This window comes from Acaromyces ingoldii (genome assembly GCF_003144295.1).
Source record: "Acaromyces ingoldii strain MCA 4198 unplaced genomic scaffold FA10scaffold_8, whole genome shotgun sequence".
NCBI lineage: Eukaryota > Fungi > Basidiomycota > Exobasidiomycetes > Exobasidiales > Cryptobasidiaceae > Acaromyces > Acaromyces ingoldii.
In genome coordinates this window covers 113,597-140,331 of record NW_020290254.1, presented here as the reverse complement: position 1 = coordinate 140,331, position 26,735 = coordinate 113,597, and the positions used below count along the sequence as shown (strand labels likewise).

At 64.3% G+C, this 26,735-nt stretch overlaps 11 protein-coding genes across 11 annotated transcripts; 5 read left to right on the top strand and 6 right to left on the bottom strand.

The window, feature by feature from the left end:
* Positions 1 to 242: 242 nt before the first annotated feature.
* On the bottom strand, positions 243 to 4,121 carry FA10DRAFT_234742 (hypothetical protein; the record flags this gene model as incomplete). Its single annotated transcript, XM_025518998.1, has 4 exons — positions 243 to 941; positions 1,113 to 1,362; positions 1,474 to 2,336; positions 2,469 to 4,121. 4 exons carry the CDS (start codon positions 4,119 to 4,121, stop codon positions 243 to 245), a joined length of 3,465 nt encoding a protein of 1,154 aa, XP_025374188.1.
* An 866-nt stretch (positions 4,122 to 4,987) lies between these two features.
* On the top strand, positions 4,988 to 8,494 carry FA10DRAFT_269605 (hypothetical protein). The gene is made up of 4 exons (XM_025522812.1): positions 4,988 to 5,157; positions 5,230 to 5,678; positions 5,735 to 6,720; positions 6,780 to 8,494. Exons 1-4 carry the CDS (start codon positions 5,132 to 5,134, stop codon positions 8,310 to 8,312), a joined length of 2,994 nt encoding a protein of 997 aa, XP_025374187.1. The 5' UTR covers positions 4,988 to 5,131; the 3' UTR covers positions 8,313 to 8,494.
* Positions 8,495 to 9,002: 508 nt separating this feature from the next.
* On the top strand, positions 9,003 to 9,387 carry FA10DRAFT_289082 (UPF0057-domain-containing protein; the record flags this gene model as incomplete). The annotated part of the gene is made up of 4 exons (XM_025524259.1): positions 9,003 to 9,019; positions 9,096 to 9,173; positions 9,241 to 9,310; positions 9,379 to 9,387. The coding sequence occupies 4 exons, from the start codon at positions 9,003 to 9,005 to the stop codon at positions 9,385 to 9,387; spliced, it is 174 nt and encodes a 57-aa protein (XP_025374186.1).
* Positions 9,388 to 9,696: 309 nt separating this feature from the next.
* On the top strand, positions 9,697 to 11,161 carry FA10DRAFT_269604 (NAD(P)-binding protein; the record flags this gene model as incomplete). The annotated part of the gene is made up of 3 exons (XM_025522811.1): positions 9,697 to 10,768; positions 10,833 to 10,951; positions 11,016 to 11,161. Coding segments are annotated over exons 1-3 (1,131 nt in total), but the record flags the coding sequence as incomplete, so codon positions are not given.
* On the bottom strand, positions 11,133 to 12,283 carry FA10DRAFT_304415 (hypothetical protein; the record flags this gene model as incomplete). The annotated part of the gene is made up of 2 exons (XM_025525355.1): positions 11,133 to 11,489; positions 11,561 to 12,283. Coding segments are annotated over 2 exons (1,079 nt in total), but the record flags the coding sequence as incomplete, so codon positions are not given.
* A 263-nt stretch (positions 12,284 to 12,546) lies between these two features.
* On the bottom strand, positions 12,547 to 13,654 carry FA10DRAFT_234955 (hypothetical protein; the record flags this gene model as incomplete). The annotated part of the gene is made up of 2 exons (XM_025519012.1): positions 12,547 to 13,347; positions 13,430 to 13,654. The coding sequence occupies 2 exons, from the start codon at positions 13,652 to 13,654 to the stop codon at positions 12,547 to 12,549; spliced, it is 1,026 nt and encodes a 341-aa protein (XP_025374183.1).
* Positions 13,655 to 13,995: 341 nt separating this feature from the next.
* Positions 13,996 to 15,412, top strand: FA10DRAFT_269601 (hypothetical protein). The gene is made up of 3 exons (XM_025522810.1): positions 13,996 to 14,210; positions 14,269 to 14,674; positions 14,793 to 15,412. Exons 1-3 carry the CDS (start codon positions 14,208 to 14,210, stop codon positions 15,338 to 15,340), a joined length of 957 nt encoding a protein of 318 aa, XP_025374182.1. The 5' UTR covers positions 13,996 to 14,207; the 3' UTR covers positions 15,341 to 15,412.
* Positions 15,334 to 17,495, bottom strand: FA10DRAFT_304412 (hypothetical protein). Its single transcript, XM_025525354.1, has one exon. It carries the CDS (start codon positions 17,475 to 17,477, stop codon positions 15,441 to 15,443), a length of 2,037 nt encoding a protein of 678 aa, XP_025374181.1. The 5' UTR covers positions 17,478 to 17,495; the 3' UTR covers positions 15,334 to 15,440.
* Positions 17,496 to 17,549: 54 nt separating this feature from the next.
* Positions 17,550 to 19,355, bottom strand: FA10DRAFT_269600 (eEF1-gamma domain-containing protein). Its single transcript, XM_025522809.1, has 4 exons — positions 19,263 to 19,355; positions 19,001 to 19,175; positions 18,647 to 18,801; positions 17,550 to 18,572 (listed from the first exon to the last, which is right to left on the bottom strand). The coding sequence occupies exons 1-4, from the start codon at positions 19,314 to 19,316 to the stop codon at positions 17,670 to 17,672; spliced, it is 1,287 nt and encodes a 428-aa protein (XP_025374180.1). The 5' UTR covers positions 19,317 to 19,355; the 3' UTR covers positions 17,550 to 17,669.
* Positions 19,356 to 19,597: 242 nt separating this feature from the next.
* On the bottom strand, positions 19,598 to 21,691 carry FA10DRAFT_281798 (hypothetical protein; the record flags this gene model as incomplete). The annotated part of the gene is made up of 2 exons (XM_025523719.1): positions 19,598 to 19,801; positions 19,862 to 21,691. The coding sequence occupies 2 exons, from the start codon at positions 21,689 to 21,691 to the stop codon at positions 19,598 to 19,600; spliced, it is 2,034 nt and encodes a 677-aa protein (XP_025374179.1).
* A 272-nt stretch (positions 21,692 to 21,963) lies between these two features.
* FA10DRAFT_304409 (DNA/RNA polymerase) lies at positions 21,964 to 26,584 on the top strand (the record flags this gene model as incomplete). The annotated part of the gene is made up of 1 exon (XM_025525353.1): positions 21,964 to 26,584. The coding sequence occupies one exon, from the start codon at positions 21,964 to 21,966 to the stop codon at positions 26,458 to 26,460; it is 4,497 nt and encodes a 1,498-aa protein (XP_025374178.1). The 3' UTR covers positions 26,461 to 26,584.
* Between the last annotated feature and the right edge of the window lie 151 nt (positions 26,585 to 26,735).

Here is a 26,735-nt window from a genome sequence, read left to right as displayed (position 1 = left end):
TGCCTGGTGTCAAGATAGCTTCTAGGAACACGGCGAGCGTATCTCCACACACACGCTCTCTCTTCTCTCTCTTCTGACTTTAGCTCGCTCGCGTGACGATTAGTCTAAGCGACGATTTGGATTTAGGGGCGCACGGACCTGGCTACAAACAAGTGAGACGAGAGACAACGCTAAAGAGATAGAGATTGACAAGAGTGACAAGTGGGAATTTTAACGGTACAGCCTGCCTCGCCCGGCTGCGCTCAGAAGCGCGAGACACCCTCGCTCTCCATCTTGGCAATCTTCTTGCGCTGCTGCTGGCTCGCGAGGCGCTTCATGCGGCCCAGGCCGTCCTCGGCGTTTGTCTTGATCCAGGAAAAGGTGCGGAAGGTCTTGATCTGCGCTGCGCCGCGCTCCTGCCGGTGCAGTGTCCTGCGCCGGGCCCGTCTGCTCTCGCGGTCCTCGCCCTCGCCGTACTCGTCGCCGTCGTCGTCTTCATCTTCATCTTCCTCGTCGTCGTATCCCTCTTCGCCATTCCTGTACTCTCCCTCCTCCCCTTCGTCGTCGAGGTTGTTGACACCAGCGGACGAGGGCGAGAGGATAGAAGGACCTCCCTGCGCCGGGTTGGTCGACAGAGACAGCTTCCTGCGGTGGGCCTTGCTGAGCGACTTGGGCTTGGCGCGCTGGCCCGAGTCAAGCTCGGCAAGAAAGGCCTCGTGGCTGAACCGCATCTCGTGGTCGCCCGCGGTGATGCTGCCGTGCTCGAGGGCGATGCCGGGGAAAAAGACGAGGGTGAGGTCGAGCCAGCCAATCTGCTTGAGCCGGTGCCCGTGTTGTTGCTGTTTGTGCTTCTTGCCTGTTGTTGCTCTCTGCTTCTGTTTCTGCTTGCTCCGCTGGCTGGCGCCACTGCTGCTCGCATACCCTCCCGTGCCCTCGTCTTCCTTGTCCGTTTCGCCGCCAGTCTCGTTGTTGTAGTCGTCGCCGCCATCGTCATCGTCGGGCGTCTCCTCGAGGCGGCGCAGCATCGCCTCGCGCGAGTCAAGGCGGCAGATCTCCTCGAGGATCGGCGCGCGTTTCGTGTCCTGGGCCGTCGTCGAGGCCAGCTGGTCGCGCGTGGTGATGCCCTTGAGGACGTCCTGCTCAAACTGCTGCCAGTTGTTGGTCTCGTACAGCGGGATCGCCTCGCGGCGCGTCAGCTGGCCATCGACGAGCTGGTTGAGCGGGATGACGGTGTGGGCGCGCTTGTGGTTGCGGCCCGGCACGCGCGAGTCGGCGCGGAGGTGGATGTAGAGCCAGTTGGGGTAGCGCTGGCGCACGGCGATGCGCACGGGCTCGCTCAGCGGCCAGGTGTAGCTCACCTCGTCCTGTCCTTCGTTGTTGTTGCTGCTGCTGCTGCTGCTATTATTCTTCATATTGCTGCTGCTGTTTTTGCGGCTATGAATGCTGCTGCGGCCGTCGTCTGCGCCGCCGCTGCCGTCGCCACCGTCGACGGACCCACGCACAAGCACGGGCTCGACGCTCGACGTCTCGGACCGGCCACCGACAGTCTCAAAGAGGACGTGGGCGGTGCGCTTGTCGGCCAGGCTGGCGTGGATGCCGCGTACACGGCAGGCAGCCACTTCCACGACGCCAATGTTCCAGCCCTTCATCGGCGGGGGCATGGTGACCTCGACGGAGCGCCAGAGGAGCGTGACCTTGATCTTGCCCCAGCCCAAGCCGCCGCTGAGCGTGTACCACTGCGTGCTGCGGCACGAGTGGCCAAGCACGCGGCGGAGCTCGGTGCCGACGACGCCGAGCACGGCGTCATTCTCGCGCTGGCGGGCGTCGCGTACGACAAAGTCGATGCGCGCCGTGGCAAAGTCGGCCACCCAGCGCTCGGAGCCGGCATTGATAAACGGCCGCGGGTTGAGCGTCTTTGTGCGCGTGCGAAACACGGGCTCGTCGTTGAGGAGCACCTGGACATAGGAGCTGGGCAGCCGCGTGGCACCGCCAGACGCGTCGCCACCACCACCGCCGCCGCCGCCGCCGCCGTCGTCGCCCGCGCCATCGCCACCGCCGGCATTGTCGGTGGCCGTGTTGTAGCGCGGCTTCTGGCCCAGGCGCTTGCTCGTCGAGAAGCTGCGCTGGTTGGTGGCGATGCCCAGGCCGTCGATGGCGTGGATGTGGAAGGCGAGGATGCCGCTGGGCCACTGGTCGTCGTGGGGGCCATACGTGGCGGCAGCCTCGCCCTCGATGAGCTTGACCAGCTTCGCCACGCGCTGCTTGCGCGCTCGCCGCTGCGCCAGCACCGCCGGGTCGAGGGGCAGGCCGAGCGAGGCGACGAAGCGGTCAAAGGGCGTGCGGACGTCGTCCAACTCCTCTTCTTCCTTTTTCGCCCTTGCCTGCTCGCTCTCTGTCTCCTTTGCCTGACTCTGTCCCTGACTCTGCTCCTGTCCCTGTTCTGTGGCCTGTCCCTGTCCCTGTCCCTGTGCCGGACCCTCTCCCTTGACCTGCTCGACTAGTTTCTCAGTCGGCTCAGCGGTCTTGCCAGCCGGCTCACCCGCGGCCCGGTCAGCGAGGTTCTCGGCCGTCTTCTGCGCCGCCCCGTCGCCGCCGCCCGCTGCCGCCGCAGCACGCTCAGCAGCGCGCTCGAGCAGCTGGACCTTGCTGGCGGTGCGTCCGCCGTGCTTGGGCCTTGAGAGGCGGAAGAAGCCGATGCTGTAGCTCAGCCGGCCCTGGCCGGGGTTACTGCTGCCTCGACGTACAGGCTCGAGCTTGTCGGTGCGCTGCTCGAGGAGCGAGGCAGCGCCCGGCTCGTGGGGCTCAGCCATGGCGCGATTGATGAGTGCGTCGAGAGAGACGTCGATCTTGCCGAGCGGGTCGTCGCGCGAGAAGCGGTCGGCATCGAACACGGTGAGCCGCAGCCGCTCGTGGTCCCGCACCTCGTCCTGCGACACGGGCAGGATGGCGAGCTCCTGCCAGATGGGGTCGCGCGTGCGCACGAGGACCCGCGTCGTAAACAGCGGCTTGCCCGCCTTGGCAAACGAGAGCGACACAAACGGGTCCGAGTAGCCGTTGGCGTCGGCTGCTGGCAGCTCGATGCCCTGGTGGATGACGCAGACCACCACGCCGAGCGCATACACGTTCTGGGGGCCCTCGCCTGCGCCGAGCAGACCGGCGACGTCGACGGTGTAGGCTTTGGGCATGATAAAGTGCTGCAGGACAGCCTCGACGGAGTGCAGCACGTAACTGGAGATGAGGGGCAGGTGCATGGCGTCGATGATCATGCGCCGTCCCAGGGGCCGCGCCGAGATCTCGAGGCGGGGTTTGCCGACAAATGTGAATGCGACGTGCTTGACAAAGGGTGCGACGGGCGTCAGCTGGAGCCGGAGCCGCATCTTGCCCTCGATCGACAGCATCTCGCACCACACTGGCACCTCGACGGCGGCAATCTTCTGGAGGCCAATGGCCATGTAGATGAGCAGGTGGATCTGGTCGACGGGCGTTTCCGACGATGCGCCTGCGCCTGTGTCCAGGTCTTCTCCTGCTCCTGCTGCTCCCTCATCGGCCACGCCAGGCTCCTTGTTTGTCTTGCCACGCCGGCGCCGGCGCCGGCGCGCGGGCGAACGGTAGGCAAAGGTGATCTCGAGGTTGACAAAGTCGCCGACGTCGTGCTCGACATCCTCGTCGCCCAGCCGCTCCTCGGGCGGGCGTCCCAGAAAGGCAGCCTCGGAGCGGTCGAGGAGCGCGAGCGACTGGACCTTGAGCGGGACCGTGCCCTGGTCCAGGTCCTCGACGCGGCACGAGTGGACGATGCCGGGGACCTGCTGCATGAGCGCGTCCTCGAGCAGGTCGACAAAGGGGACAAAGTACTGCTGCGTGATCAGCGGCCACACCGTGTCCAGCACGGCATTCATCCACTCGACTGTCTCGGCGCCGAGGTTGGTCTTGTTGGCTGACGACGACGACGACGACGACCACGGTGGGACGCCCTGCGGCCACGAGGGATGCTGGCGCGCGGCCCGCGTGAGCACCGAGCGCAGGACATGGGCCAGCACGAGGGCGAGGCCGAGGCCGACGAGCCAGTGGGCGAAACGGCAGACGACGACGACGGCGAGTGACGAGCCGAGGAAAAAAGCCGTGATCGTCGGCAGCTCGTCCATCAGCGCGTTGGAGTCCTCGTCGTGTGGTGACTGTGCCGCCGTCTCTGCCTGTGGCTGCTTCTGCTCCTGCGACGGCTTCAGTTCGCTCGACTGTCTCTTCTCCTGCCTCTTCTCCTGCCCCTTCTCCTGGGACGGCTTCTGCTCCCGTGACTGCCTCTTCTCCTGCGACGGCCGCTTCTTCTGTCCCTCCTCGGCCTGGGTCGTCGTCGCCACGGCCACGGCATCGTCCATGTCGTCGCCCTGCTCCGCGGCTCTGAGCCGCGAGACGAGGTCGTCTGACTGCTGCTGCGATGACGACGACGATGACGAGGCCGTCGCACCCTCCTTTGCTGGCAGAGGAGGTGGCTGCAGGCCCTGGCTGTGGCTGGGCTGCGAGGGCGCCGCCTCGTCGGGCGCCGCCTCTGACTTGCTGCTCTTGAGACGCGACATGGTCCGCGACAGGCTCGACTGGCGCGAGTGGCTCGTCCGCGTCGCTGCTGCCGCCTGATCCGCCATGCTCGCTGCTTGCCCGTCTCAGTCGCCAGAAGCTAAACAAGTTCGTCGATGGTGTTGGCACGGAGCGATTCGCACCCTCCCCTGGCGCCCATTGTATCGAACCACGCAGTCCGTGCTCGCACCGCTTTCGGGGCTTGCCAGGCAGGGAGGGACGCAATCGCGCAGGCAAAAATTCCAATTTCGCAGGTCGCGCAGCCCTGCACGGGCCTTCTTCTCTTTGTCCAACCGTGTCCCCGCACAGTAAGTCTTGTAGAAAGTCAAGGCCAAGCTAAAAAGTAAATCGAGCAGGATAGGCTAGTAAATCGAGCAGGGTTAGGCTAGGCTGGGCTAGGGTTAGGTTGGCCCTAGGCTGGGCTTGGGCTGACTAGGGCTTGGGCATATAGGCTAAAGTAGAAAGTAGCCCCTGCAGATCATCTCTTACTGGGCACGCCAGAGTACTAGTAGTACTGTACAGTGGCTGCCTGGTCGAGGTCACGCTACAACAACACCATTATCACTGTGCGATCATCCCCCGTATGGCTGGCGCCAACATCGATACAAGGTGAGCTGGGCGTCAGAGTACGTCGCTGCAGTAATTGGCTATGAGAGTGTGCAGAACTGACGCGCACACCAGCCTGACGCCTGCGTCGACGACGGAGGCCTCGTCGATGATGGAGGGGCCCTCGAGCCGCGCGTCGTCGCCCTCGCTGCCGCGCCGCATCCTCGACGGCAGCCTCGGCCGCCTGGCAGGCCGCCGCGTCGCAGAAGAGTCCGAGGCAGAGGGAGCAGGGGCAGGAGGCATGTGGACGGAGAGCGGGAGCTGGAGGAACAGCAGCAGCAGCGGCACCCGAAGACGACGGCGGAGGAGGAGGCGGCTGCGCGACGACGGCGACGACTACGACGACACGCGCCTCCACGACGAGATGAGCCTCGGCCTGGGCAACGGCGTCCGCGTCTGGTACGAGTCCTACACCACCATCGACTGGATCCACGACGCCATCAAGGAGAGCTCGCGCCTGCGCCGTCTCCGAGCCATGCGCGGCCTCCGCGGCCTTGCCGTGAATGCGTGGGACCGCTTCCAGGGTGGGTTGCTCAAGCACAGAAGTAAAAGAAGAGGAGAAGACTGACAGAGCATGCAGGCTGGCTCATCGTCACCATCACGGGCATCCTCACCGCCCTCATCGCCGGCTGGATCGTCAAGTCCGAGGCAGTCCTCTTCGATCTCAAGGAGGGCTACTGCCGCCGCGACTGGCGCCTCGCCAAGCGCTTCTGCTGCCCCTATGCCGACCAGCCGGACTGGGATCAGCGTGCGTCTTTGTCTTCAGTATCTCGAGCTGCCGCTCACGGCGGAGGACTGCTCTCTGCCTGGGCCGCCCCTTCGGCCGCGAGCTACCGGTGGAAGGAAAAGAGCACCTGCGCCGACTGGCAGACGTGGTCCGACCGCTGGGCAAACGACAGCTGGGCGGCAGAGTACGGCATGTACGTCGTCGTCGCCCTCGCCTGGGCCTCGCTCGCCTGCCTCCTCACCCTCTATCTCACCTCGTCGGAGCTGTATGCGCCCTCGCCGGCGCCCGCGGAGAGCGACTCCACCACTGCGCATGCATCGTCAGCGACAACTGCAGACGTGGCGAGCAACGGCAACGGCAACAGCAATGGCACAGGCACAGCCCCTTCGGAGACGACGCCGCTGCTGGGCCACACCGCACCGCTGCCGCCCAAGGTGCTCGCCCAGATGGCCGGCCAGCAGCGCGCGGCCGCAGCCCTGCCCCCACGCAAGGTCCTCTACTTTGGCAGCGGCAGCGGCATCAGCGAGATCAAGGTCATCCTCAGCGGCTTTGTCATCCACGGCTACCTCGGCTTCTGGACCCTCTTGACAAAGTCCGTCGGCCTCACCCTCTCTGTCGCCAGCGGCCTCTCGCTCGGCAAAGAGGGCCCCTTTGTCCACATTGCCTCGTGTGTGGGCAACATCGTCTGCCGCGCCTTCACAAAGTACGAGCGGAACGAGAGCAAGAAGCGCGAGATGCTGTCGTGCGCATGTGCAGCCGGTGTCGCCGTCGCCTTTGGTGCGCCCGTCGGCGGCGTCCTCTTCAGCCTCGAGGAGGTCTCCTACTACTTTCCCGCCAAGGTGGGTTGTCTCTCCTCTCTCTCTCTCTCTTCCTCCTTCACACTCACACGCATACACAGGTCATGTTCCGCTCCTTCTTCTGCGCCATGGTCGCCGCCGCCACGCTGCGCTTCCTCGACCCCTTTGGCACGGGCAAGATCGTGTTGTTTCAAGTCACCTACGACCGCGACTGGCACTGGCTCGAGCTCCTCTTCTTTGTCCTCGTCGGCCTCTTTGGCGGCCTCTACGGCGCCTACTTTACCAAGCTCAACATGCTCTGGAGCAAGCGCGTGCGTGCCAAGACGTGGATGGCCCGCCACCCGCTCTACGAGGTCGTTGCCGTGACCCTCGTCAGCGTCGCCCTCTCCTACCTCAACGACTACACGCGCATGTCTGGGCCCGAGCTCATCGCCGACCTGTTTGGCGAATGCCACGAGCACGAGTCGCTCGAGGGCCTATGCGTCTCGGCGCCCAGCCAGATCCGGCCCTTACTCGCCGCCGTGGCTTGGACGATGGTCGCCAAGGGCGCCCTCACCGTCGTCACCTTTGGCATCAAGCTTCCCGCCGGCATCTTTATCCCCACCCTGGCCGTGGGCGCCTGCTTTGGCCGTATTGTTGGCCTCGCCGTCCAGTACGTCCAGTGGACCCGGCCCCAGCTCGAGTTCTTTGCTTGGTGCCCTGCCGCCGACGAGCAGCAGCAGTCGTGCATCGTCCCCGGCGTGTATGCCATGGTGGGCGCAGCAGCTGCGCTCTCGGGCGTCACGCGCACCACTGTCTCGCTCGTCGTCATCATGTTTGAGCTCACCGGCACGCTCGCCTATGCCGTCCCCGTCATGCTCGCCGTCCTCGTCGCCCGGACGGTGGCCGACGCCCTCGAGCCAAAGGGCATCTACGACCTCGTCATCGAGTTCAGCGGCCTGCCTTACCTCGACGCCCGCGAGACGTTCACCTGGCAGGGCGTCTCGCTCGCCGACGTCGTCGACACGGCCATCGACGTCATCCGCGTCGACGTCGACAACTCCATCGACGATCTCGGCGCCAAGGTGCAGCGTCTCATTGCCGCGGGCCACGCCGACGGGGGCTTTCCCCTCGTCGTCGCCATGGCGCCACCTAAGCCGGCCGATAAGGCCAGCGTCTTCAGCGGCGATGACGCGGACAACGACGCTGACATCGATGGCGACGGCGATGGTGACGGCGACGAGAACAGGAATGCCAACGGCGAGCGGCTGCGGCCGCGGCGTGCGCCCAAGTGGCGCCTCGTCGGCTACATTGCCGCCCAGGAGCTCGAGCACGGCCTCCTGCGCCTCGCGACGCTCTCGCCCGACACGCGCCAGTGCACCTTCCGCGCCTTTTACGCCACCCACCGCAACGGCGGCCGCGGCTCGAGCCTCCTCGCCGCCTCGGCCGCCTCGCTCGCCCCCGCCGAGGGCGACCTGAGCGTGTACGTCGACCGTGCCCCCGTCACGGTCTCGCTCGCCAGCCCGCTGGAGCTGGTGCAGCAGATGTTTGTCAAGCTCGGCGTCAAATACCTCGTCGTCCTCCACGACGACGGCAGCATCAAGGGCGTCGTCTTCAAGAAGCGCTGGCTCGCCTTTCTCCATTCGCAGGCCTGATCATCTTCTAGCATACAGGCACAAGTTCCCATCTGCTCTCCAGAAGCAGGCCTGATCATCACACACATACAAGCCCTCATCTGCTCTGCTCTGCTCTGCATACTCTGACGACCACATCCTTATAATGGCATTAATGACATTGACGCACACGTCTTGCCGCGGCCTCGATCTGTGTGTGTGTGAATGAATGAATGCACTGCGCGATACGACGTGCAGCGAGCGCAGCCCATGCAGTAGCGCCCCCCTCGCGAATTTTTGTGGCTGTGGGCCTGGCGTGGCCGTAAGAATCTGGGCAGTCGTCCTAGCGGCCGCCGGGACAGGGGGAAGAGCGATCAGATATTGTATACGAGCCCGTTTAGTCGAAATGCGCGTCATCGTGCTTTGCCCAAAGCAATATTACTAGCAGCACTATATATTAGCAGTAGCAAGTAATAGCAGGAGTGGAGGGGCAGAGAAATATAACGGAATGGAACCCTGGATCCGGGCAGGGCGGTGTGCGTGTGCGCGCGCGCGGGCCTTTCTATCAGCCAGTGCAGTGCACGTTTGGTCACAGCCCCCCTCCCCCCTGTATATATGGATGGACCTGTCCGGATCGATGAAAAATTTCAGCCCTTTCCCTTTTCCACCAACAACCACTTGCGAGCTATCCACACCACAACCACACCCAGAGCCAAGTAGCTACTGCCCAAGATGCCTTTCACCTGCAGGTGAGTAACCCGCACATATAGTCTTTCCTCGCATCACAGTCGAGACGGATGGCTGACTGCGACGGCGCCACCACAGCGACATTGTCAAGATCTTCTTTGCCATCTTTGTGCCCCCCGTTGGTGTCTTCCTCGAGCGAGGCTGCGCGGCCGACTTGTGAGTCGGCTCTCCTTCTTCTCTTTCTTCTTCTTCAGCACCGGTGGCTCATCGTTCTATTCCACAGCTGGATCAACATCCTCTTGACCATCCTCGGCTACATCCCCGGTATCATCCACGCCCTCTACGTCATCCTCGTGAGTAGTCTCTTGTTTTTTTCCTGGCCACGGCAGCTTGCTCACACTGTCTGCCTCTCTCTCTTCAGAAATATTGAGCAATGGACGTGTAGACGGATCTGAGCCCGTTGTGAGAATATACGAGCACTCCAGCGCAGCCGCACCAGTACTTGTGAAGAATACCATGTGAAGCCCTCTGTTCTTTCTCTCCCTCCCTCTCTCTCTCTCTCGCTCTTAATCCTGTCCGATGCCATTCGATTCCCTCTTCTGTTTCTGTCTGCGTGTCTCTGTCTGCCTTTCACTTAAAGACGATGTCGTCTCGACTGTGCCTGGATTGGTTTGGCGGGCAGGCGTGCGTAAGTCTGTCGCCCCTCGCGTGGAGGTTGGTTGGATATTTTTCTGCGTCGCCTCCACTGGACTGGACTGGACAGTAAGTAGCGTGGCTGACCCCGCAGGACCGGCCTTAAGCGTCGTTTCGGTTGCCGGCGCCGACAGGAAGCCCATCGACTTCTTATCGAAGACCCTCCCATCACCGCAACAAAGCAACCATGTCGATTCCGTCGTCGTGCAAGGCGCTGCAGCTGGAAAAGGCGCCGCAAAGGGGCGAGCGTAACATCGCGGCCGTGCGCACCGTGCAAGTGCCTGCGTCGGACCCGGCCGGCTTTGTGCTGTTGCGAATGCATGCCGCTGGCTTCAACCGCCGCGACGAGTGGGGCATGCTGGGCCAGTACCCCGGCCTCATCTACCAGGACAGCACGTTTGGCTGCGACGGCGTCGGCACCATCGTCCGCGGAGGTTCGTCCAGCAAGACACTCAAGCTGCTCGTGCCCACGCGCGGCTGGGAGAGCGACGAGGCCGGGCCCGAGGCTGAGCTGCCGCAGAACCGGGGCACCAAGAACGCCCTCGGAGGAAAAGGTTTTGGTCTGCTGGGTTGCACGGGCCCCACGGGCGGCAAGGGCACGTTTGCCGAGTATGTGCAGATCGAGGAGCGCGAGCTCGTCGATGTGCCGGCGCACCTCGATGCCGTCCAGGCGGCCTGCCTGCCCTGCGGCGGCGTCACGGCCTACCGCGCCCTCTTTACCAAGGGCCGCGTCGGCGCGGGCCACAATGTGCTCATCACGGGCATCGGCGGCGGCGTTGCGCTGCTCGCGCTCCAGCTCGCCGTCGCTGCTGGCGCCTCCGTCTACGTCACGGGAGGCTCCCAGCAGAAGGTCGACCGCGCCGTCGAGCTGGGCGCGCGCGGCGGCGTCCTCTACAAGGACAAGAACTGGCCCGCAGACCTGGCCAAGCTCGTGCAGAAAACCAACAGCCAGCGGCCCTACCTCGACGCCGTCATCGACAGCGCAGGCGGCGAGGTGCCCGTGCAGGCGGCCAAGGCGGGCCTCAAGGCCGGCGGCCGCGTCGTCTGCTTTGGCATGACGGCCGTGCCCAAGATGACATTCACCATGCGCGAGGTCCTGCGCAACGTCGAGGTGCTCGGTGAGCAGCTGAATGCTAGGCTGGCTGTCGATGAAAGAGCTGACTTGAGAGAGAGAGGACACAGGCTCGACGATGGGAAGCGCACGCGAGTTCAGGGACATGGTCGCCTTTGTCGGAAAGCACAAGATCGTCCCCATCGTCGACACGGTCCTCGACGGCCTCGACGACGCCCACAAGGGCTTCGTGAGTTGCTCCTCGTCCTCCTTCTCACCAATCGAGGAGCCTAACAGCGCTTTCCCCCTCACAGCCACTGCTGCAGGACGCCGACAAGCGCAGCGGAGGCAAGGTCATTGTGCGCATCCAGCCCGACGGCGCTGCCAAGTCGAAGCTGTAGCTGGGACTCATAATGCTGCTCGTTGTCTTTCTCTAAATGAATGGATGGATTGCACACACTTTGTGAAGGTATCATTGCTATTCACACTGCCTGCTCGTCGCCGCTCTCTTCGACGTCGGTCCTCTCTGCATCTGTGCCTGCGCCTGCGTCGTCGGCGTCGGCGAGCGACGAGGGCGTGCCAAAGGCGCGCTTCAGGTGCGGGCCCACAAAGGTGCGGTAAGCGGCGCCGGCCTCGTGCAGGCTGCTCCACTGCTCCTGCGACAGGGCCGAGAAGCCGGCCTCGCGCTCGGCGACGCCCAGCGCAGCCACGTCCTTTGCCAGCACGAGCAGCAGCGGCGGCCGGTCGTTTGCTTGCCCGTGCAGCGGCACCACCACGAGGGGCCCCAGCTATGTGCATTCATCGTCAGCCACTGTCTTTCCATCTACTGGCCAGCACAGCCACGCCACACCACACCCACCTCGCTCTCGACCATGAGGGGCGCAACGCCATTCGGGAGCATCGTGCCCGGCACCGCCACGTCGAGGTCGACGCGCTCTTCTTCTTCTTCTTCGTCCTCGTCCTCGTCGCCAGCGCCATCGTCGCCGTTTTCGTTCTCGGCGCGGAGCCGGTGCACGCGCGCGACCTCCTCGAGCCACGCCTGCCGCGCGAGCGCACAGAGGACACGCACGCGCTCGTCCGGCCGCAGATCCAGGTCCATGGCGCGCGGCCCCTCGTCTCCCGCCTTTGTCGACGCAGACGCAGATGCAGGCGCAGAGGCAGGCGCAGGCACGGGCGACGGGGCAAGTGGTGCGCGCAGACCGGGCTTGCCGAAGCCGAGGAGCCCGCGCAGGCCAGGCTTGCGCACGTACTGCTGCTCCAACCCACTGAGCGGGCCCGACGCCCCCGGCTGCTGCTTCAGTGTCTGTGCCGGTGTGGCCGAGGTCGAGGCGGACGACGACGACGAGGCGTACAGCGAGCCGTCGTCGGTGAGCACGAGCGCCGCGAGGTCCGCCCGCATCGTCATCGGAGATGCAGACGAAGGCGAGAGCGCCGTGAGGGCCTCGAGCGACGCATGCAGCGACATCGGGCTCAGCATCATCTTGTCGAAACCAAATCCTGTTGCCCCTTCCTGTGTGTTGTCGATGCCTGTGAGATGCAAGTGTTTCGCCGTCTCCACTCTGAGATATCGATGTCTTCCAAGATTGAATTTTGGCACGTGAGCAGCTGGCGATTGGCTTCTTCCTCTTCTTCATCGTGTTTGCCATTCGTGTCTTCGATGCTAAGGGCAGTACCAAATTCCAAAAAAAAAAAAAAAGTCACGCATGCTATAGAGTGATGCAATCGCTGCCAGCATTTGGTACTCTTCTGGTTTGCCCCTGAGAAGCAAGCAGTGCATTTATTGACCAGTGGAGAGCAAGCATTTGATGAAGAGATAAGGGTTGGCATAGCACACGGTATTGTTTCTCAGTGACCCGCGGACGAGCCAAGTTTGCGCGTGACACGGTGATCATCGTGCTCGGTTCCATTGTCGTGCGCAGCCTCCTGTTCCTGCTCGTACCTGGCGGCGGCCTCTTCCTCCTGAGGATCTCTGCCCAGCGCGATCCTGCCTTCGTCCGAAGCCGGCTCGGCGGCGCCCTCCTCGAGAAGCCGGTCCTCGCGCTCCTGCTGCTGCGTCCGGCTGATGCTCTTCTGCACGATGCTGCCCAGGATGGCCACCGCCTGGAGACCAATGGCGAGGATGATGGCGGCCGTGATCTCGGGCGGCCTCCGCTCGCCCAGTCCACCGATTCCGCGCTTCGAGTCGCCATAGAGGAGGGCGAGATGGAGGTAAATGCCCGCGGCGGCCCAAGTGACGTCCATCGTGGCAAAGATCCAAATGGCGCTCAGGGCACCCATGCTGCACAGCACGGCAAAGCTGGGCCACAAGGCCTTGTGAAGGTTCTCGAAAGCAGCCTTTCCGCCCTCGGACACATCCCAGCCTAGGGCAACAAAGGTCTGCTGAGGAATATCGAGCTGGATGATCGTCACGAGGAACATCTTGATGGGGACATGGATGAAGAGCCAGTCGAGAGGACGCGAGAGCGAGGGTGGGTACCGGATCTGGAGCAGGAGCACCGTGATGAGGAGCAAGAGTCCGCACAGCGAAAGCAGCACAAGGCCGATGAGGTGCGAGACGGGCTTGTTGAGCACCCATGTGATTGCCCAGGCCGCCAGGAGCAAATTGGCAAATGCCAACCGCAGTCCGACGCCATTGACGATGGTGTGCTGTGTACGATCAAGAACAGTAAGAGCAAGGATCACAAGTCAGCTTGAGAATTGGAACAAATGGGGAAGCGTGATGACGCACCTTGGTGAAGTCCTTCTGGCTCAGGACAACAAGCAGAGCGAAGCCGACCTGGAGCAGGAACATGACCGCCCAGAAGAAGAGGACAAGCGATGCGTTGGGCGTCAGGTAGGTGCCATGCTCCTGCGAGACCTGACCCAGGCCCGGACTGATGGCGACTGCGCACACGGTCAAGGCTGCCAGATTGACGAGGATGCTGAGCGGCGTCAGCACCTGCACCTTTGTCATGTGCCCCTGATTCATCGTGGAAGAGGGTGCCTCTGTGGTGCGCTCAGGACTTGCTACGGGCTGGTAGATGTGGTCGGCAAAGGGGCGCGGATGGCTGTTGCTCGTCGTCGTCGCCGTCGTCGCCGTCGTCGCCGTCGTCATTCGTTGGGAAGAGAAGAAGGCGGGCGTCTAGGCTTCTGCAGCAGAAAAGCCAAATACCGTAAAATTTGTGGAGATGGAGAAACGTCATCACGCGTCAAGGAACGGAACCCTAGCCTGGCCTCGTGTTTGCGTCGTCTTAACGCTTGACCCCATGGAGATAGTAGTGGGTGGCTCTCCTCATTAACGAGGAGCAAATATAATGTCGAACAGTGAGCCAGCATTGATGCTTGTACAGCTTTTCTCGAGCTTTCTGTTCGATGAATTCTTCGTCAAATGCCACCATACCGTTCTCATTGCCAAGGTGTCACACGAAACCACGTGGCCTGACCTCAACCGGCGCCAAAAATTTTAAATTTTTGGTCGACGAGCGCGAACTTAGTTGATCAAGAACGAGAACACATCAACGCAGCAGATGGTGAGTCTGGCAGCACTGGGGGGCATTCCTTTCATCGCTGAAGCAGGAAGGCATGCAGGCTGTCGACGCGCGCTTCGACACGTCCAAGTGGGCCGAGGCGGGGCCATCGCGGCACAAAGCCGCCGCCGCCCCTCTTCCACCAGCAGATGCGGGCGCAGAAGCAGCCATGGACGAAGACGAGGATGAGGACGAGGACGGAGGTGAAGACGAAGATGGAGATGGTGGCGAAGACGAAGAGGGACTTGCCTCGCCACAGACGCAGAAGCGAAAGAGGGTGCTGGAGCCGGACGCGCTCGACGCCTTTGCCTCGAAGCAAGCCAAGCGCGGCATCGTCTACATCTCCTACATCCCACGCGGCATGACGGTGGCCAAGGTGCGCCACCTGCTCGGCCAGTTTGGCGACGTCGAGCGCATCTTTCTCCAGGACGGCGACGAGAAGCGGTCGGGCGTCAAGCGCAGCTCGCGTGGGTGTCTTGCAGAGTGGAGAGAGAGAGAGAGAGAGAGAGAGAGAGAGAGAGAGAGAGAGAGAGAGCCATAAGAGAAGAAGAGTACTTTGAGCTGACACAGAGGGCATCTCTCCAGGCGCCGGCGTGCACTACACCGAGGGCTGGGTCGAGTTCAGCAGCAAGCGGAGCGCAAAGGCCGTGGCCGAGATGCTGAATGCGCAGCCAATCGGCGCCGCCGCGGGCGCCAGTGCCGGCTCGCGGGGCAAGGGCAAGAGCAAGGTGGGCATGGGCGCACGGCGGTGGCGCGACAGCGTGTGGACGATGCGCTACCTGAGCGGCTTCAAGTGGGGCATGCTCTCGGAGCAGCTGGCCAACGAGCGCGCGGCACGCACTGCGCGCCTGCGCTCGCACCTCAGCCAGAGCCGCGCCGAGCAGCAGGACTACCTGCGCAAGGTCGAGCGCGCTCGCGTGGCGCGCGAAAAGGAGGCGAAGCAGAAGCGCCGCCGCGAGGGTGTGGCTCATGGCGCGGAGGAGATTAATGAAGCCAAGGGACCAGCAAGAGAGAGGACATTCAAGCAAAAGACGGCCGTCGTCAGGGATGTGCGCGAGATGGCTGTCCCAAAGCAGCAGAAGCAGCAGCAGCCATCAGGCGAGCTGCAGGGCGTGCTGTCCAAGATCTTTTGAACACTGCTACTCTACTCTATTGTACAATGTGAATGAATGCGTGGAATAAATGCTATCTACTCGTCGAGACAATACCAGCTACACGTCGAGGCAATGCCAGCTACAGATCGAGGCCCAGCTTGCGCATGCTGTCGCGCCAGTCGGCCTCCTTGCTCCACGCCTGCAGCCTTGCCTCCATGCGCCGCTTGGCCTGCTCGGCCTCGTCGTTGCTGCCGCCGTCGTCGTCGGGCATGCCATCGTCCTCGTCCAGCTCGAAGCGGGGCCCGTCGCCGACGACGTGGCTGATGCGCGCGGCGAGGCGCTTGATGACGTCGACCTCGCGCGGGCCCACGCGCAGGCCGAGACGGAACAGCTCGACCTCGCCGATGATGCGCCGCGCCGAGAGCGACGGCTGGTGGTCGCGGCGCACGTGCGTGGGCGCCAGCTGGTGTGCATGCACGCGCGACTGCTGCGAGACGCCGAGGATGAGCTCGAGGGCGCTGGTGCGGTGCTGGAGCGACGGGAGGGCATCGAGGGTGGTCAGTGCGCGCACGAGGCCCGCGTCGCAGGGTGCGTCGTCGCCGCGCAGCCGCGCCGCCTCGAGCAGCGCGCGGTCTGGCGTCGAGAGGAGCGCGCGCAGCGGCGCATCGCACGCCAGCCGGTACAGGTCCTGGTGCGGCAGCAGCTTGGGGTCGGCGGCACGGAGCGGGTCCATGAGCACGAGGGCGTCGGGCTCGGGCGGCATCGCCAGCGTGTCGAGGCCGCGCAGCCTCGGCGACGGCGGGCGAAACAGGCCGCGTCGCTGCGAGTCGGCAGCCGTGGCCGTTGCCAGTGCGCCATCGAAGAGGGGCCTGCCCAGGGGGTGCTCCCTTTCCTCTTCCTCGTGTCTCTCTTTCTTCTCTCGCTCCTGTTCCTCTTCCCCTTGCTCCTTTTCCTCCTGCTCCTTTTCCTTGTCCTGCTTGTCCTGCTCATTGTTGTTTTGGTCTTCCTTCTCGCTCTGCTCATGGTCCTGCTTTGCCTCCGTCACCTGCTCGCCACCACCGTCGGCCACGAGCACTGGGCGCCGGCGCGCCTGCTCGGCCGCCTGGCCCTCGCGCTGCTCCACGCCGCGCAGAAAGCCGTTGCGGACGAGGAAGCGAATGACCTGGGCGACGGCATCGACGTGCCGGTCGATCTCGCTGGACAGCAGCGCTCGCAGCAGGTGGCGTGGCTCAAACGGGTTGCGCGGCGCCTCGCGCGGCCGCTTCCGTGGCCGCTGCTGCTGCTGCTGCTGCTGCTGCTGCTGGGCGCGAAGTGGCGCCTCCCTGGGCGTGGGCTGTGCCAGCGACGGGTCCACCTTGGACGACACGGCGTCCTTGACTGGGTCCATGTCTGAGCCAGACGAGTCGTCGTCGTCGTCATCATCATCGGAGGACGACGACTCGGAGCTGCTCTCCTCATCCTCTGAGCTGCTCTCCTCGTCATCGTCCGACGCATCCTCGGCCGACTTGGCCCCCGCCGCCCGCTTCATCGTCGTCGTATCCTTGTTCTCCTGCCACTGCCCCCGCTGCCGCCGCTGCTGCTGCTGCAGCTCGCGCCGGCCCTCGTCGGCCCAGCTCTCTGCGATGCGGCGCCGGACGCGCTCGTCCGTCGGCCACCGCTTGCGCCGCTCGGCCGTCCACTTGCGCACGAGCTCGTCCGAGTCGAGCCGGATGCTCAGTCCCTCTATGCGCACGCCCTCCTCCTCGCCCTCTCCCTCCCTTACTTCGGGCCCCTCATTCTGGATAGCAGCAGCAGCTGTTGCAGGTGGACCAGGCCGGCGCGATGCGCGCGCCCGCTTGCGCCGCTCCTCGTCGAGCAGCGGGTCCATCCGGTCCAGCTCGGCCTTGCCGCCCGGCGGATAGACGAGGTGCCGGTCTGCGCGGTGGAATGTGAGCGCAAGCGCCGACGAGGTGCGCCACTGGCATGTCGGCGAGGAAGAAGGCGAGCCGGAGGAGGACGAGGCAAGGGCGTGGCCGCAGACGAGATGGCCTGTCTGGCCCGTCTCGGGCGCTGCACCTGCTCTGTTCGAGTGGCTGCTACTCCCACCGCCTCCTCCCCGTCCACGTCCACGCCCTCCTCGGCCACGCCCAGCCCCAGCCCCTGCTCCGGCCCCATCTCTCTCTCTGTAGCCGTACATTGTCTTGTAGAACTGGCTGCTCCACACGGAACGCAACAGCAGAGGAAATTTCAGAAAAGACGACCAAAAAAAGTTGGAATTTTTCGACGTGTGAAGCACGTGCCGTTCTCGTCTCAGATGGGTCTACACTACAACAGCATCACTCTCTCTCTCTCTCGCGCGCAAAGATGAGAGAAAGAAGAGGACAGGCGTCTACTTGAGGAACTTGCCCTGGTTGTACTTGAGCCCGTCAATCTCGCCCTCCCAGGCAAGAGCCTCCTCGAAGAACTTCTTGTCGTCGGCCTTGTTGAAGGGGTCCAGGGGCGTGACGGCGTAGCTCTCGAGGTCCGGCGCGACGCCGAGGACGACGTTGGGGTCGTCGCCGCGGAGGATGATGGCACCGGCAATCTTGCTGTTCTTGTCCACACCGTAGACACCGCCGGCACCCATGACGTACTTGCGCGACGCCTCGAGGCGGTCAAAGAAGCCGCCAATCTGGTTGGCCGACATAAAGACCATGTTGAGCTCCTCGTTGTACTTGAAGTCGAAGCGCCAGATGGACCAGCCCTGCTTGTCAAAGTTCTCGTAGAACCACTTGAGGAAGTCGGGCGTGTCCCAGTTCGAGTAGTTGCGCTTGGCCTCGTCGATGATGAACGGGCTGGCGGGCAGTGACGCGCAGGGGTGCTTGGGCGCCGGCGCCGGCTTGGGCGTGTCATCGTCGTCGTCGTCGTTGTCCTTCTTCTTGTCGGCCTTCTTGGCAGCGGCAGGAGCAGCAGCAGCGGCGGCACCGGCAGCGGCAGCCGGGGCAGCAGCAGCAGCCTTGGGCTCCTTCTTTGGCGGCACAAACTTGGCGTTCTCGGCGAGCAGGTCGCCGTTGCCCGCGTAGACGTCGAGCACGGTGGGCTGGTTGATGACGGTGTTGTAGTACCGGCTCACGTTGGGGTACTTGTCGCGCACCTCCTGGCCAGCGACACGCAGGTAGGCAAATTGGAGGTCCGACGCGACAGTGAGGTCGGCGAGGGTGATGCGGTGGCCGACGAGGAACGTCTGCTTCTTGAGGTGCGCCTCGAGGTAGGCCAGGCTGGCGTGGAACCTGTCCCACGCCTTCTGCTCGGCCTGTGGAATCAGATCATCCAGTGGGTCAGCTGAAGCTCAAATGCGAGGAAACTAGTGGGCGGCTCTGCACGCACCACCTTGTTGTAGGGGAGCCGGTTCCAGTAGAACTGGAGGAGGGCCGAGACGGGGTTGAAGAGCTCCTCGTCACCAAACGAGATCCACTGCTCGACCTCGGCCTCGCTGTTCTTGTCCGTGCCCAGCAGCTTGGCATTGTCCGACAGGCCAGCGACTGTGGAGACGACACTCTTCTGTCAGCGATCCATTCTCCTCATCAAAAGAATTCGCAAGAGAAGAAGGGGAATCAGGGCATTATGCTGAGAAATATCTCGACACACATAGTCTTAAGACAGGGATAAACTGATCGGCGCAGGCACAAGGCCCACACCGACAATCGCATCATGTGGACGAAGGCGCAAGCAAGCACTCACCGTAGCGAGCGATGGAGCGGGCCTCGATGAGCTTGAGGCCGTCGGTGCCCTCAAAGCCCGGGATCCGGCCCAGGGGGAACTTGGAGGTGTACTCGGGCTTCAGGTTGTCGCCGTCCATGACAGAGCACTTTGAGACCTCGAGCTCGACGCCGTTGATCTTGGCCGCGGCCAGCGACTGTTAGAAAGAGGGACCACCACGTCAGCGCCTTTCCTCTCCCGCTTCCGTCACAATGACTGGGTATCGCTGCGCAGGGCTACTCACCCTGCTGACTTTAGGGTGCGCCTTGTAGCCGTAGATCTTTCCAATGACCGCCATTGTGTGGTTATGTGGTAGTGTGTCCTAGTCTCGTCTGGGTTCTGAGAGTGCAGAAGAGCCGATGGAAAGGAGAAGAAACCGCCGCCGTCTCTCGCTAAAAGCTAACTTTTTTCTCTTTCTCCCTTGGGAAAAAGAAAGCTCGAAAAAATCCCTCTTCGTTTGCCACGAAGAATTGACACGTGGGCTGAGAGATCTGGACGCGCCTCTCTCTCTGTGGAGTGGGAGGAATTGATTGATTGAATGCTACAGAATGAAGAATGATGGAAAGATGCTGCGATGAATTACACAATGTCTAGGTCAGAGCCGGAGTTATTAGAGTCAGAGTCCAGACCCAGGTCCGAGCCGAGGTCGGAGAGGTCCTCGTCGAGCTGGTGGGAAGGGGCTGCGCGGGGCGGTGCGCGCACGTTGGGCCGTGCCTTTGCCACTCTCGCATGCAGCTTGGGTGCCGGCAGCGAGCCGGGTGCCGCGGCGTGCCTGGCCAGGAGCTGGTGGGGCGGGATCAATCAGTCGCATGTCTCAGGACTGGTGCAGGAAAAAAGACTTACCCTGCTCGAGGCGCCGGAAGGGTGTGCAGATGGCGCACTCGATGGAGTCCTTCGTTGCTGTGAGGGGGTAATAGCAGACTGAAAGGGGTCGAAGCCGATCTTCTTGATCGTCTCTGCACCGTACGCAAATGTGCGCTTCTTGGATGCGGCCACACCGTCCTGCGTGGGCGGTGGGCAGCTGCTGTCGCCGCCACTGACGAGGTGCTGGGCATCGAGGAGGGCCTTGCCGCCGACGCTGTTGGCCCGGTGCTGGTCCTCGAGGCCGACGTCGGACAGGTCGAGCCGGGGCCGTTTGCGAGCAGTAGTCGGCGCCAGCGAAGACGTCAGCTGGTCCAGCTGCTGCTCGCGCTTGCGGGTCGCCTCCCTGCGCTGGCGATCTCGGCCGAAGCTGCCGGCGACGTCGAATGCGCTGCTCCTAGGGTCTCTCGCCGAGGGCAACGGTCCACGGTGGTGCGAGACAAACGTGGCCGTCCTGCCGCCACCGTTCAGCCCCAGGCCGTCGGAGAGACCAAACAGGCCGTTGCTGCTGCCGTTGCGCGCGGCGGGCCGGAAGCTCGTCGAGGCGCTGCTGGCCAGCTCCTGGCGGCCGTTCTTTGTGCGCTCGAGGGCATTGGCAACGTGGAAGGCGCAGGCGTGTGCGCCCGTGCGGCGGTCCACGAAGCGGGCGCAGCGCGTGCCATCCTGCTTGATCGCCTCGCACTCGCCGTGGTCGGCCGCGTAGCCGACGACGACGAGGCTGCTGGCGGCGGTGGGATTGAGGCACATGAGCCGGCTGCCATCGCCATCGTCTCCGTATGCTGCTGCTCTTGCCCTTGCTCCTGCTCCTGCTGATGATGCCCCTGCTGCTGCTGCTGAATAGCGATCGCGCCCACCCCGGCGCACCTTTGGGTTGAGCAGGCACAGCACCGCGCCCGGCTGCTCGATCTGGAGCCGCTCAAAGGCGCCCCCGCTGCCGCCCGAGTAGTGCCGCTTGCCGTCGGCGTCGCGCCACGTGCGCTCGGCCTCAAAGACGGTCATCAGCAGCTCCGCGTCGCCGCGCGCCGAGTCGGTGCCAGTGGCCAGATCGACGAGCTTGGCCGTCATGTAACGACGCTGCCTCGGTGGTGCTTCCTCCCTATGCTCTCGCTCGTGCTCGCTGCTGTCTGGCCGGGAGGTGTCGCGCGTCTCGCGCAGCGGGCCCTTTTCGGCGAGGACACAGATGGTGAGCCAGTCGCCGTCGACGGGCACGTCAAAGTCGCCGTCGCGCGTGCCCGGCGTGCAGACCGAGTAGAGCAGTGGCGGTGGGAGCAGAAAGCGGCCGTCGACGAAGCCGAGGAGCGTCTCGTGGGGCACGAGCCGTCGCCGCAGCCGCGTCCGCGACAGGGGCTCGAAGCGCTCCCAGTCGCGGTCCCATTCTGGTGCCTCGTCCAGCGAGCCGGGGCCTGGCTCGAGGCGGTGCAGCACGCGCATCCGCTCATCGCGGTCCTGCTCCTGCTCCTGCTCCTGCTCCTGCTCGTGTCCGTGCCTCCCTGGCAGAAGCACGCTGGGCCGCACACTGGGCCGCGCCTCGAGGTCGTCATTTGTCCTTGGTCGAGCAGCAGCGCTCGTCTCGGCCTGCCTGGCCTGGGCCCGGGCACGCGCATGGCCCCGCTGGATCTTCGACGAGCGCGCGAGAAAGGCCGACTGGGCGCGCTTCTGCGCCGGCAGCGCCTCCTGCAGCGCGCGCACGCCGGCCTTTGCCTCGTGCGCGAGCCGCGAGGGCCCCACGATGGTGCTGCACGCCTTGACCTGCGCCTGCCGTGGGGGGCTCGAGGGGGCGAGCACGCCCCTGCTGCTGCTGCTCGGTGCCATCTGTTGCAGCTCTTCTGGAGGAACAATACACACGCTGCTTCTAACGAGCTTTATTTCTGTTTGTGCGCGACTATTACTCAGACGCGTCGTGATGACGGATGCTGACAAGTTGCGCTTACATAAGATGCTTCCCTCATCGTGTGAGCAAATTTCTGGAGAAACAAGAAAAAAAAAATGTGGAAGACGAAAAAATCAAACGCAAGAGAAGCTCGAGGCCGGGAGTGGAAAGCTCTACTACCACCACCAATACAAGAAGACTACTCGGCCTCGGGATGCTGTCACGGATCAGCATTGCCAGGGGAGCGGCGTCTGCGGCGGCGCGGCGGCGGGCGATGGCTGCGCGCGCAGCGTCGTCGTCGTCGTCGTGGGCGCTCCAGCAGACGGCTGCGGTTCGGTCAGCCGCGGCAGCGACGGCGGCAGCAGCTGCGACGGCGCCTGGGACGGCCGAAACGAGTGGGAGCGCAATGGGCCGCTACCAGCCGCTGGGATTGGGCGCAAGTAGCAGTCATAGCGGGAGCAGCAGCAGCAGGCGGACAATGCTGCCGACGCCACTGCCCGAGCACGTCGTCGACTCGCACGCGGATGCGCTCCGGCGTGCGGCAAACGGCAAGCGCACGAGGACGCGGAGCAGCAGCCAGGGCCAGCTGAGCTTTGGCGAGTTGAGCGGGGCGACGCTGCACGCCCTCGACGACGAGCACGCCATCTTCCCGCCGAGCAAGTCGCTCGAGAGCATCTCGATTCTGCGCGCGTGCATCAGCACCGGCATGGTCGGCCGCGCCAACAAGATCTTCAGCGACGTGCGTGCCGAGGCCTCGTACCGTGCCGCACAGGCGAGCTACTCTGCCGCTGCTTCAGCCACTCCTTCATCTTCCTCGTCGTCTGCTGCACGATCACCGTCGCCGCTCGACGTCGAGACGTACAACGCCATGCTGGCCATGTACCTCTCCCAGGCCTGGCGCGAGGACAGCGCTGCGAACCGGTCGCTGTGGGTCGAGCGCAGCTGGGACCTGTTTGCGCACATGGAGAGCGGCGTCGACGGCGAGGGCAACATCAATGCCGACCCATCGCCCAACGAGGCGACGATTGCCGTGCTGGCCAAGGGCGTCGTGCGCATGCTGCGCACCAACCGCTACCCCTCGCGGCACAACTCGCTCGCCTACCTGCTCGCGAGCGTGCGCCGCCTCGGCCTCGATCTCCACGACGTCGTCCTGAACCCTTACATGACACGGTCCGACGACGATGCTGCTTCTGGTGGCCTCGACCACCTCGTCGTCACCCGGCGTGGCACTGGCCGCGAGATGGAGCCCGACGCCCGCACCGTACTCCAGTATCTCGTCGCCGCCGCTGCCGACGCGGCCGACGTTGCAGCCTCGGCCGAGCTCGACCGCGCCGCACGGACCCTCGACGCCGCGGCGCAGCAGACGGCCAGCGACGAGGCAGGCCATGCCATGGGCGAGCAGCAGCAGGCACAGGGCACGGCTGAGCAGCAGCAGCAGCTCACGCCGCTGCGGCCCGTCCAGGCACGCTCGCGCAAGACAGGCGAGGAAGAGGTGCCGTTCAACCTGCAGCTGCTCCAGGAGAACCTCAACGTGGTGCACGAGGCACGGGCCACGTTCAGCGACCCGTACGAGCGCCAGAAGTGGCTCGAGGAGAGCGCACTGGAGGCGGCCAAGAAGCGCCTCGCCTTCAATGCGTCGAACCTCGAGGAGCTGGGCCTGCACAATGCGGGCAAGCTGCAGTCGCGCCAGCTGCAGGAGTGGATGTGGGCCTGGTTCAAGCGACTCGAGACGCGGCTGCAGGACGACCTCGAGGCAATTCGGGCGCGCGAGGCTCAGCGCACCTCGTATGGCAGCCGCGGCACCCCGCTCGAGGTCGAGGTCCTGCCCTTTCTCCAGCTCGTCGAGCCGAGCAAGATGGCACTCACCGTGATTCTCGTGCTGATGCGCATGATGGGCACCGGCGGCGTCGCCCACGGCATCAAGACGACGCGCGCCCTCATCAGCGTCGGCCGAGCCATCGAGCAGGAGTACCACGTCGGCCTCACACGCAGCCACCCCGAGATTTTCACCAACGCCAAGGCAGCCCACGAGGTGCTGCGCAAGCGCGGCCTGCTCGACCACGAGGCGCGCCGCAACCTGCGCCAGTGGCAGCGCGACCAGGCGGCCGCCGGTGGCGTGGGCGGCACCGGCCATGAGGCCGCTGCGCAGTGGTCCCAGTCCACCCGCGCCAAGGTCGGCAGCTACCTGGTCCAGCACCTCATGGCTGCTGCCACGGTAGTCCGCCGGGGACAGGACCGCGACGGCGTGCAGTGGGTCGAGGACCAGCCGGCATTCTACTCGGCGTACCAGTACGTGCAGGGCAAGAAGCTGGGTGTCATCCGGGCCAACGACGTCGTGGCCAAGCGCCTCGACCGCGAGTCGCTCGGCGAGACGTTCCATGCGCGCCACCTGCCCATGCTCGTACCCCCACGCCTCTGGCTCAGCCACGATTCGGGCGGCTACCTGTCGATGAAGACGTCTGCGATGCGCTACAAGGACTCGGCCGAGCAGGGCTCCTATCTCCGCGAGGCGTCTGACAACCACCACCTCGAGACGGTGCTGGCGGGGCTCGACGTGCTGGGCTCCACGCCCTGGGTCGTCAACGGCAAGGTGCTCGACGTCATGACGCGCGTGTGGAATGCCGGCACCGATGTGGCGGACATGCCCCCGCTGGAGCCGGCATCCAAGGAGCCCGAGCGGCCCGCCGACTACGAGACGGACCTCAAGGCGCGGGCCACTTACTTGGGCCGGCTCAAGCACCACCACCAGGAGCGGGCGAACAACCACTCGCAGCGGTGCGACGTCAACTACAAGCTTGAGATTGCGCGTGCCTTTGCCGGCGAGCGCTTCTACTTCCCCCACAACATGGACTTCCGCGGGCGCGCCTACCCGATCCCCCCGCACCTCAACCACATGGGCAACGACCTCTGCCGTGGGCTGCTGCTGTTTGCCGACGCCAAGCCGCTGGGCCGCTCGGGCCTGCGCTGGCTCCGCATCCACCTCGCCAACGTCTATGGGTACGACAAGGCGAGCTTCGCCGAGCGCGAGCAGTTTGCCATCGACCACGAGGCCGACGTGCGCGCCGCTGTGGCCGACCCGCTCGCCGAGTCTGGTTCAGGTCGCTGGTGGCTCGCGGCCGACGATCCCTGGCAGTGCCTCGCCACGTGCTTTGAGCTCGTCGCTGCCCTCGACCACCCCGAGGGCCCCGAGGCGTACGAGTCGCAGCTGCCCGTGCACCAGGACGGCACGTGCAATGGCCTGCAGCACTACGCCGCGCTCGGCGGCGACCTGGCGGGCGCCAAGCAGGTCAATCTCAGCCAGGGCGAGCGGCCGTCGGATGTGTACACGGGCGTGGCTGACCTCGTGATTGAGCAGCTGGCGCGCGATGCGGCTGGCCAGAGTACCGTGGTTGACAACAGCGACGACAAGGGCGGCAGCGACGAGGGCAGCAGCGACAAGAGTAAGAGCAACGGGCAAGGGAGTGGTGAAGCACAGCGCCTCGCGCGCATCCTCGAGGGCAAGGTCACGCGCAAGGTCGTCAAGCAGACGGTCATGACGACCGTCTACGGCGTCACGTTCATCGGCGCCAAGAACCAGGTGCAGCGCCAGCTGGCGGACCGGGGCGACATTGCGCACGAGGATCTGTGGCAGGCCGCCTCGTACCTGGCCAAGGTCATTATGAACTGCATCGGCGACCTCTTTACGGGCGCCGAGCTGATCCAGCACTGGCTGCATGAGAGCGCCTTTCTGATCGCCAAGAGCATCCCGCCTGCGCGCATACAGGCCATGGACGGCCTCGCTGCTGCCGCTGCTGGTGGCAGTAGCGCTGGAGACAGCGACGCTGCTCGTTTGACGGCGACGACAAAGGCGCGCGCGCTCGACGAGGCCAGCAAGCGCGAGCAGATGACGTCGGTCATCTGGACCACGCCCCTCGACCTGCCCGTCGTGCAGCCGTACCGCAAGGTGACGCGGCGCCAGGTCATGACGGCCATGCGCACCGTCTTTCTCCACGACCCGCAGACGAACACGCAGGTGTCGCCGCCGAAGCAGGCGAGCGCCTTTCCGCCCAATTTCATCCACAGCCTCGATGCGACGCACATGATGCTTACCGCGCTCGAGTGCCGCCACATCGACCTGACGTTTGCCGCCGTGCACGACAGCTACTGGACGCACGCGTGCGACATTGACACGATGAGCGAGCTGATCCGCGACACGTTTGTGCGCCTGCACAGCCGCAATCTGCTCGGCGAGCTGCGCGACGAGTTCCTGGACCGCTACCGTGGGTTCCGCGTGCCGCGCGAGGCGGCCGACAAGCTGCGAGCGCGCCGCGAGCAGCGCGCCGCCAAGCGTGGGCTGGCCTCGGCGGGCGAGATGGAGCGCCAGGCGCGCCTCCTCGATTTGGACAACGATGGCGAGGAAGCCAACAGCGAGGAAGTCACAGGCGACGCCGAGGAGATTGGCGGCGACGACGAGGTCCACGGCAGCAGCGGCGAGGACATCAGCATCGACGACGGCGAAGTCAGCGTCGCGGGCGAGCAGGGAGAGGAAGTCGCAACGACGACAGCAGCAACAAAGACAAAGGGGAGGAGCAAGGCAAGGGGACGCCGCTCGCGCCAGGACCGCAGCGGGCTGCCCTACTACGTCGACCTCGGCGAGGCCCTGCCGCCGATCCCGACCAAGGGCTCCTTTGACGTAAAGGAGACGCGCAACAGCCTCTACTTTTTCTCGTAGATGTCTCTCCTTCATAGACGTTTTTCACACACCATCACCATTCCTCATTCATCCATTCATCCACTCATCCATCAGTAATTCCAATGTGCAATGTGACCATTTTTCAATTCCATCTTGTCAGACTTCTGACTTCTGAAAAAGTGAGACGGGGCGGTCGCGTGGAGGGAGAGAAGAAGAGCAACACTAGATCGACTCTTCTCAAAATAGACGCGTCCCTGTCGTCTGTCTTACAGCCGGTGCCTTTTCTTCCTTGTGTAGAACGACAAGACTGGGAA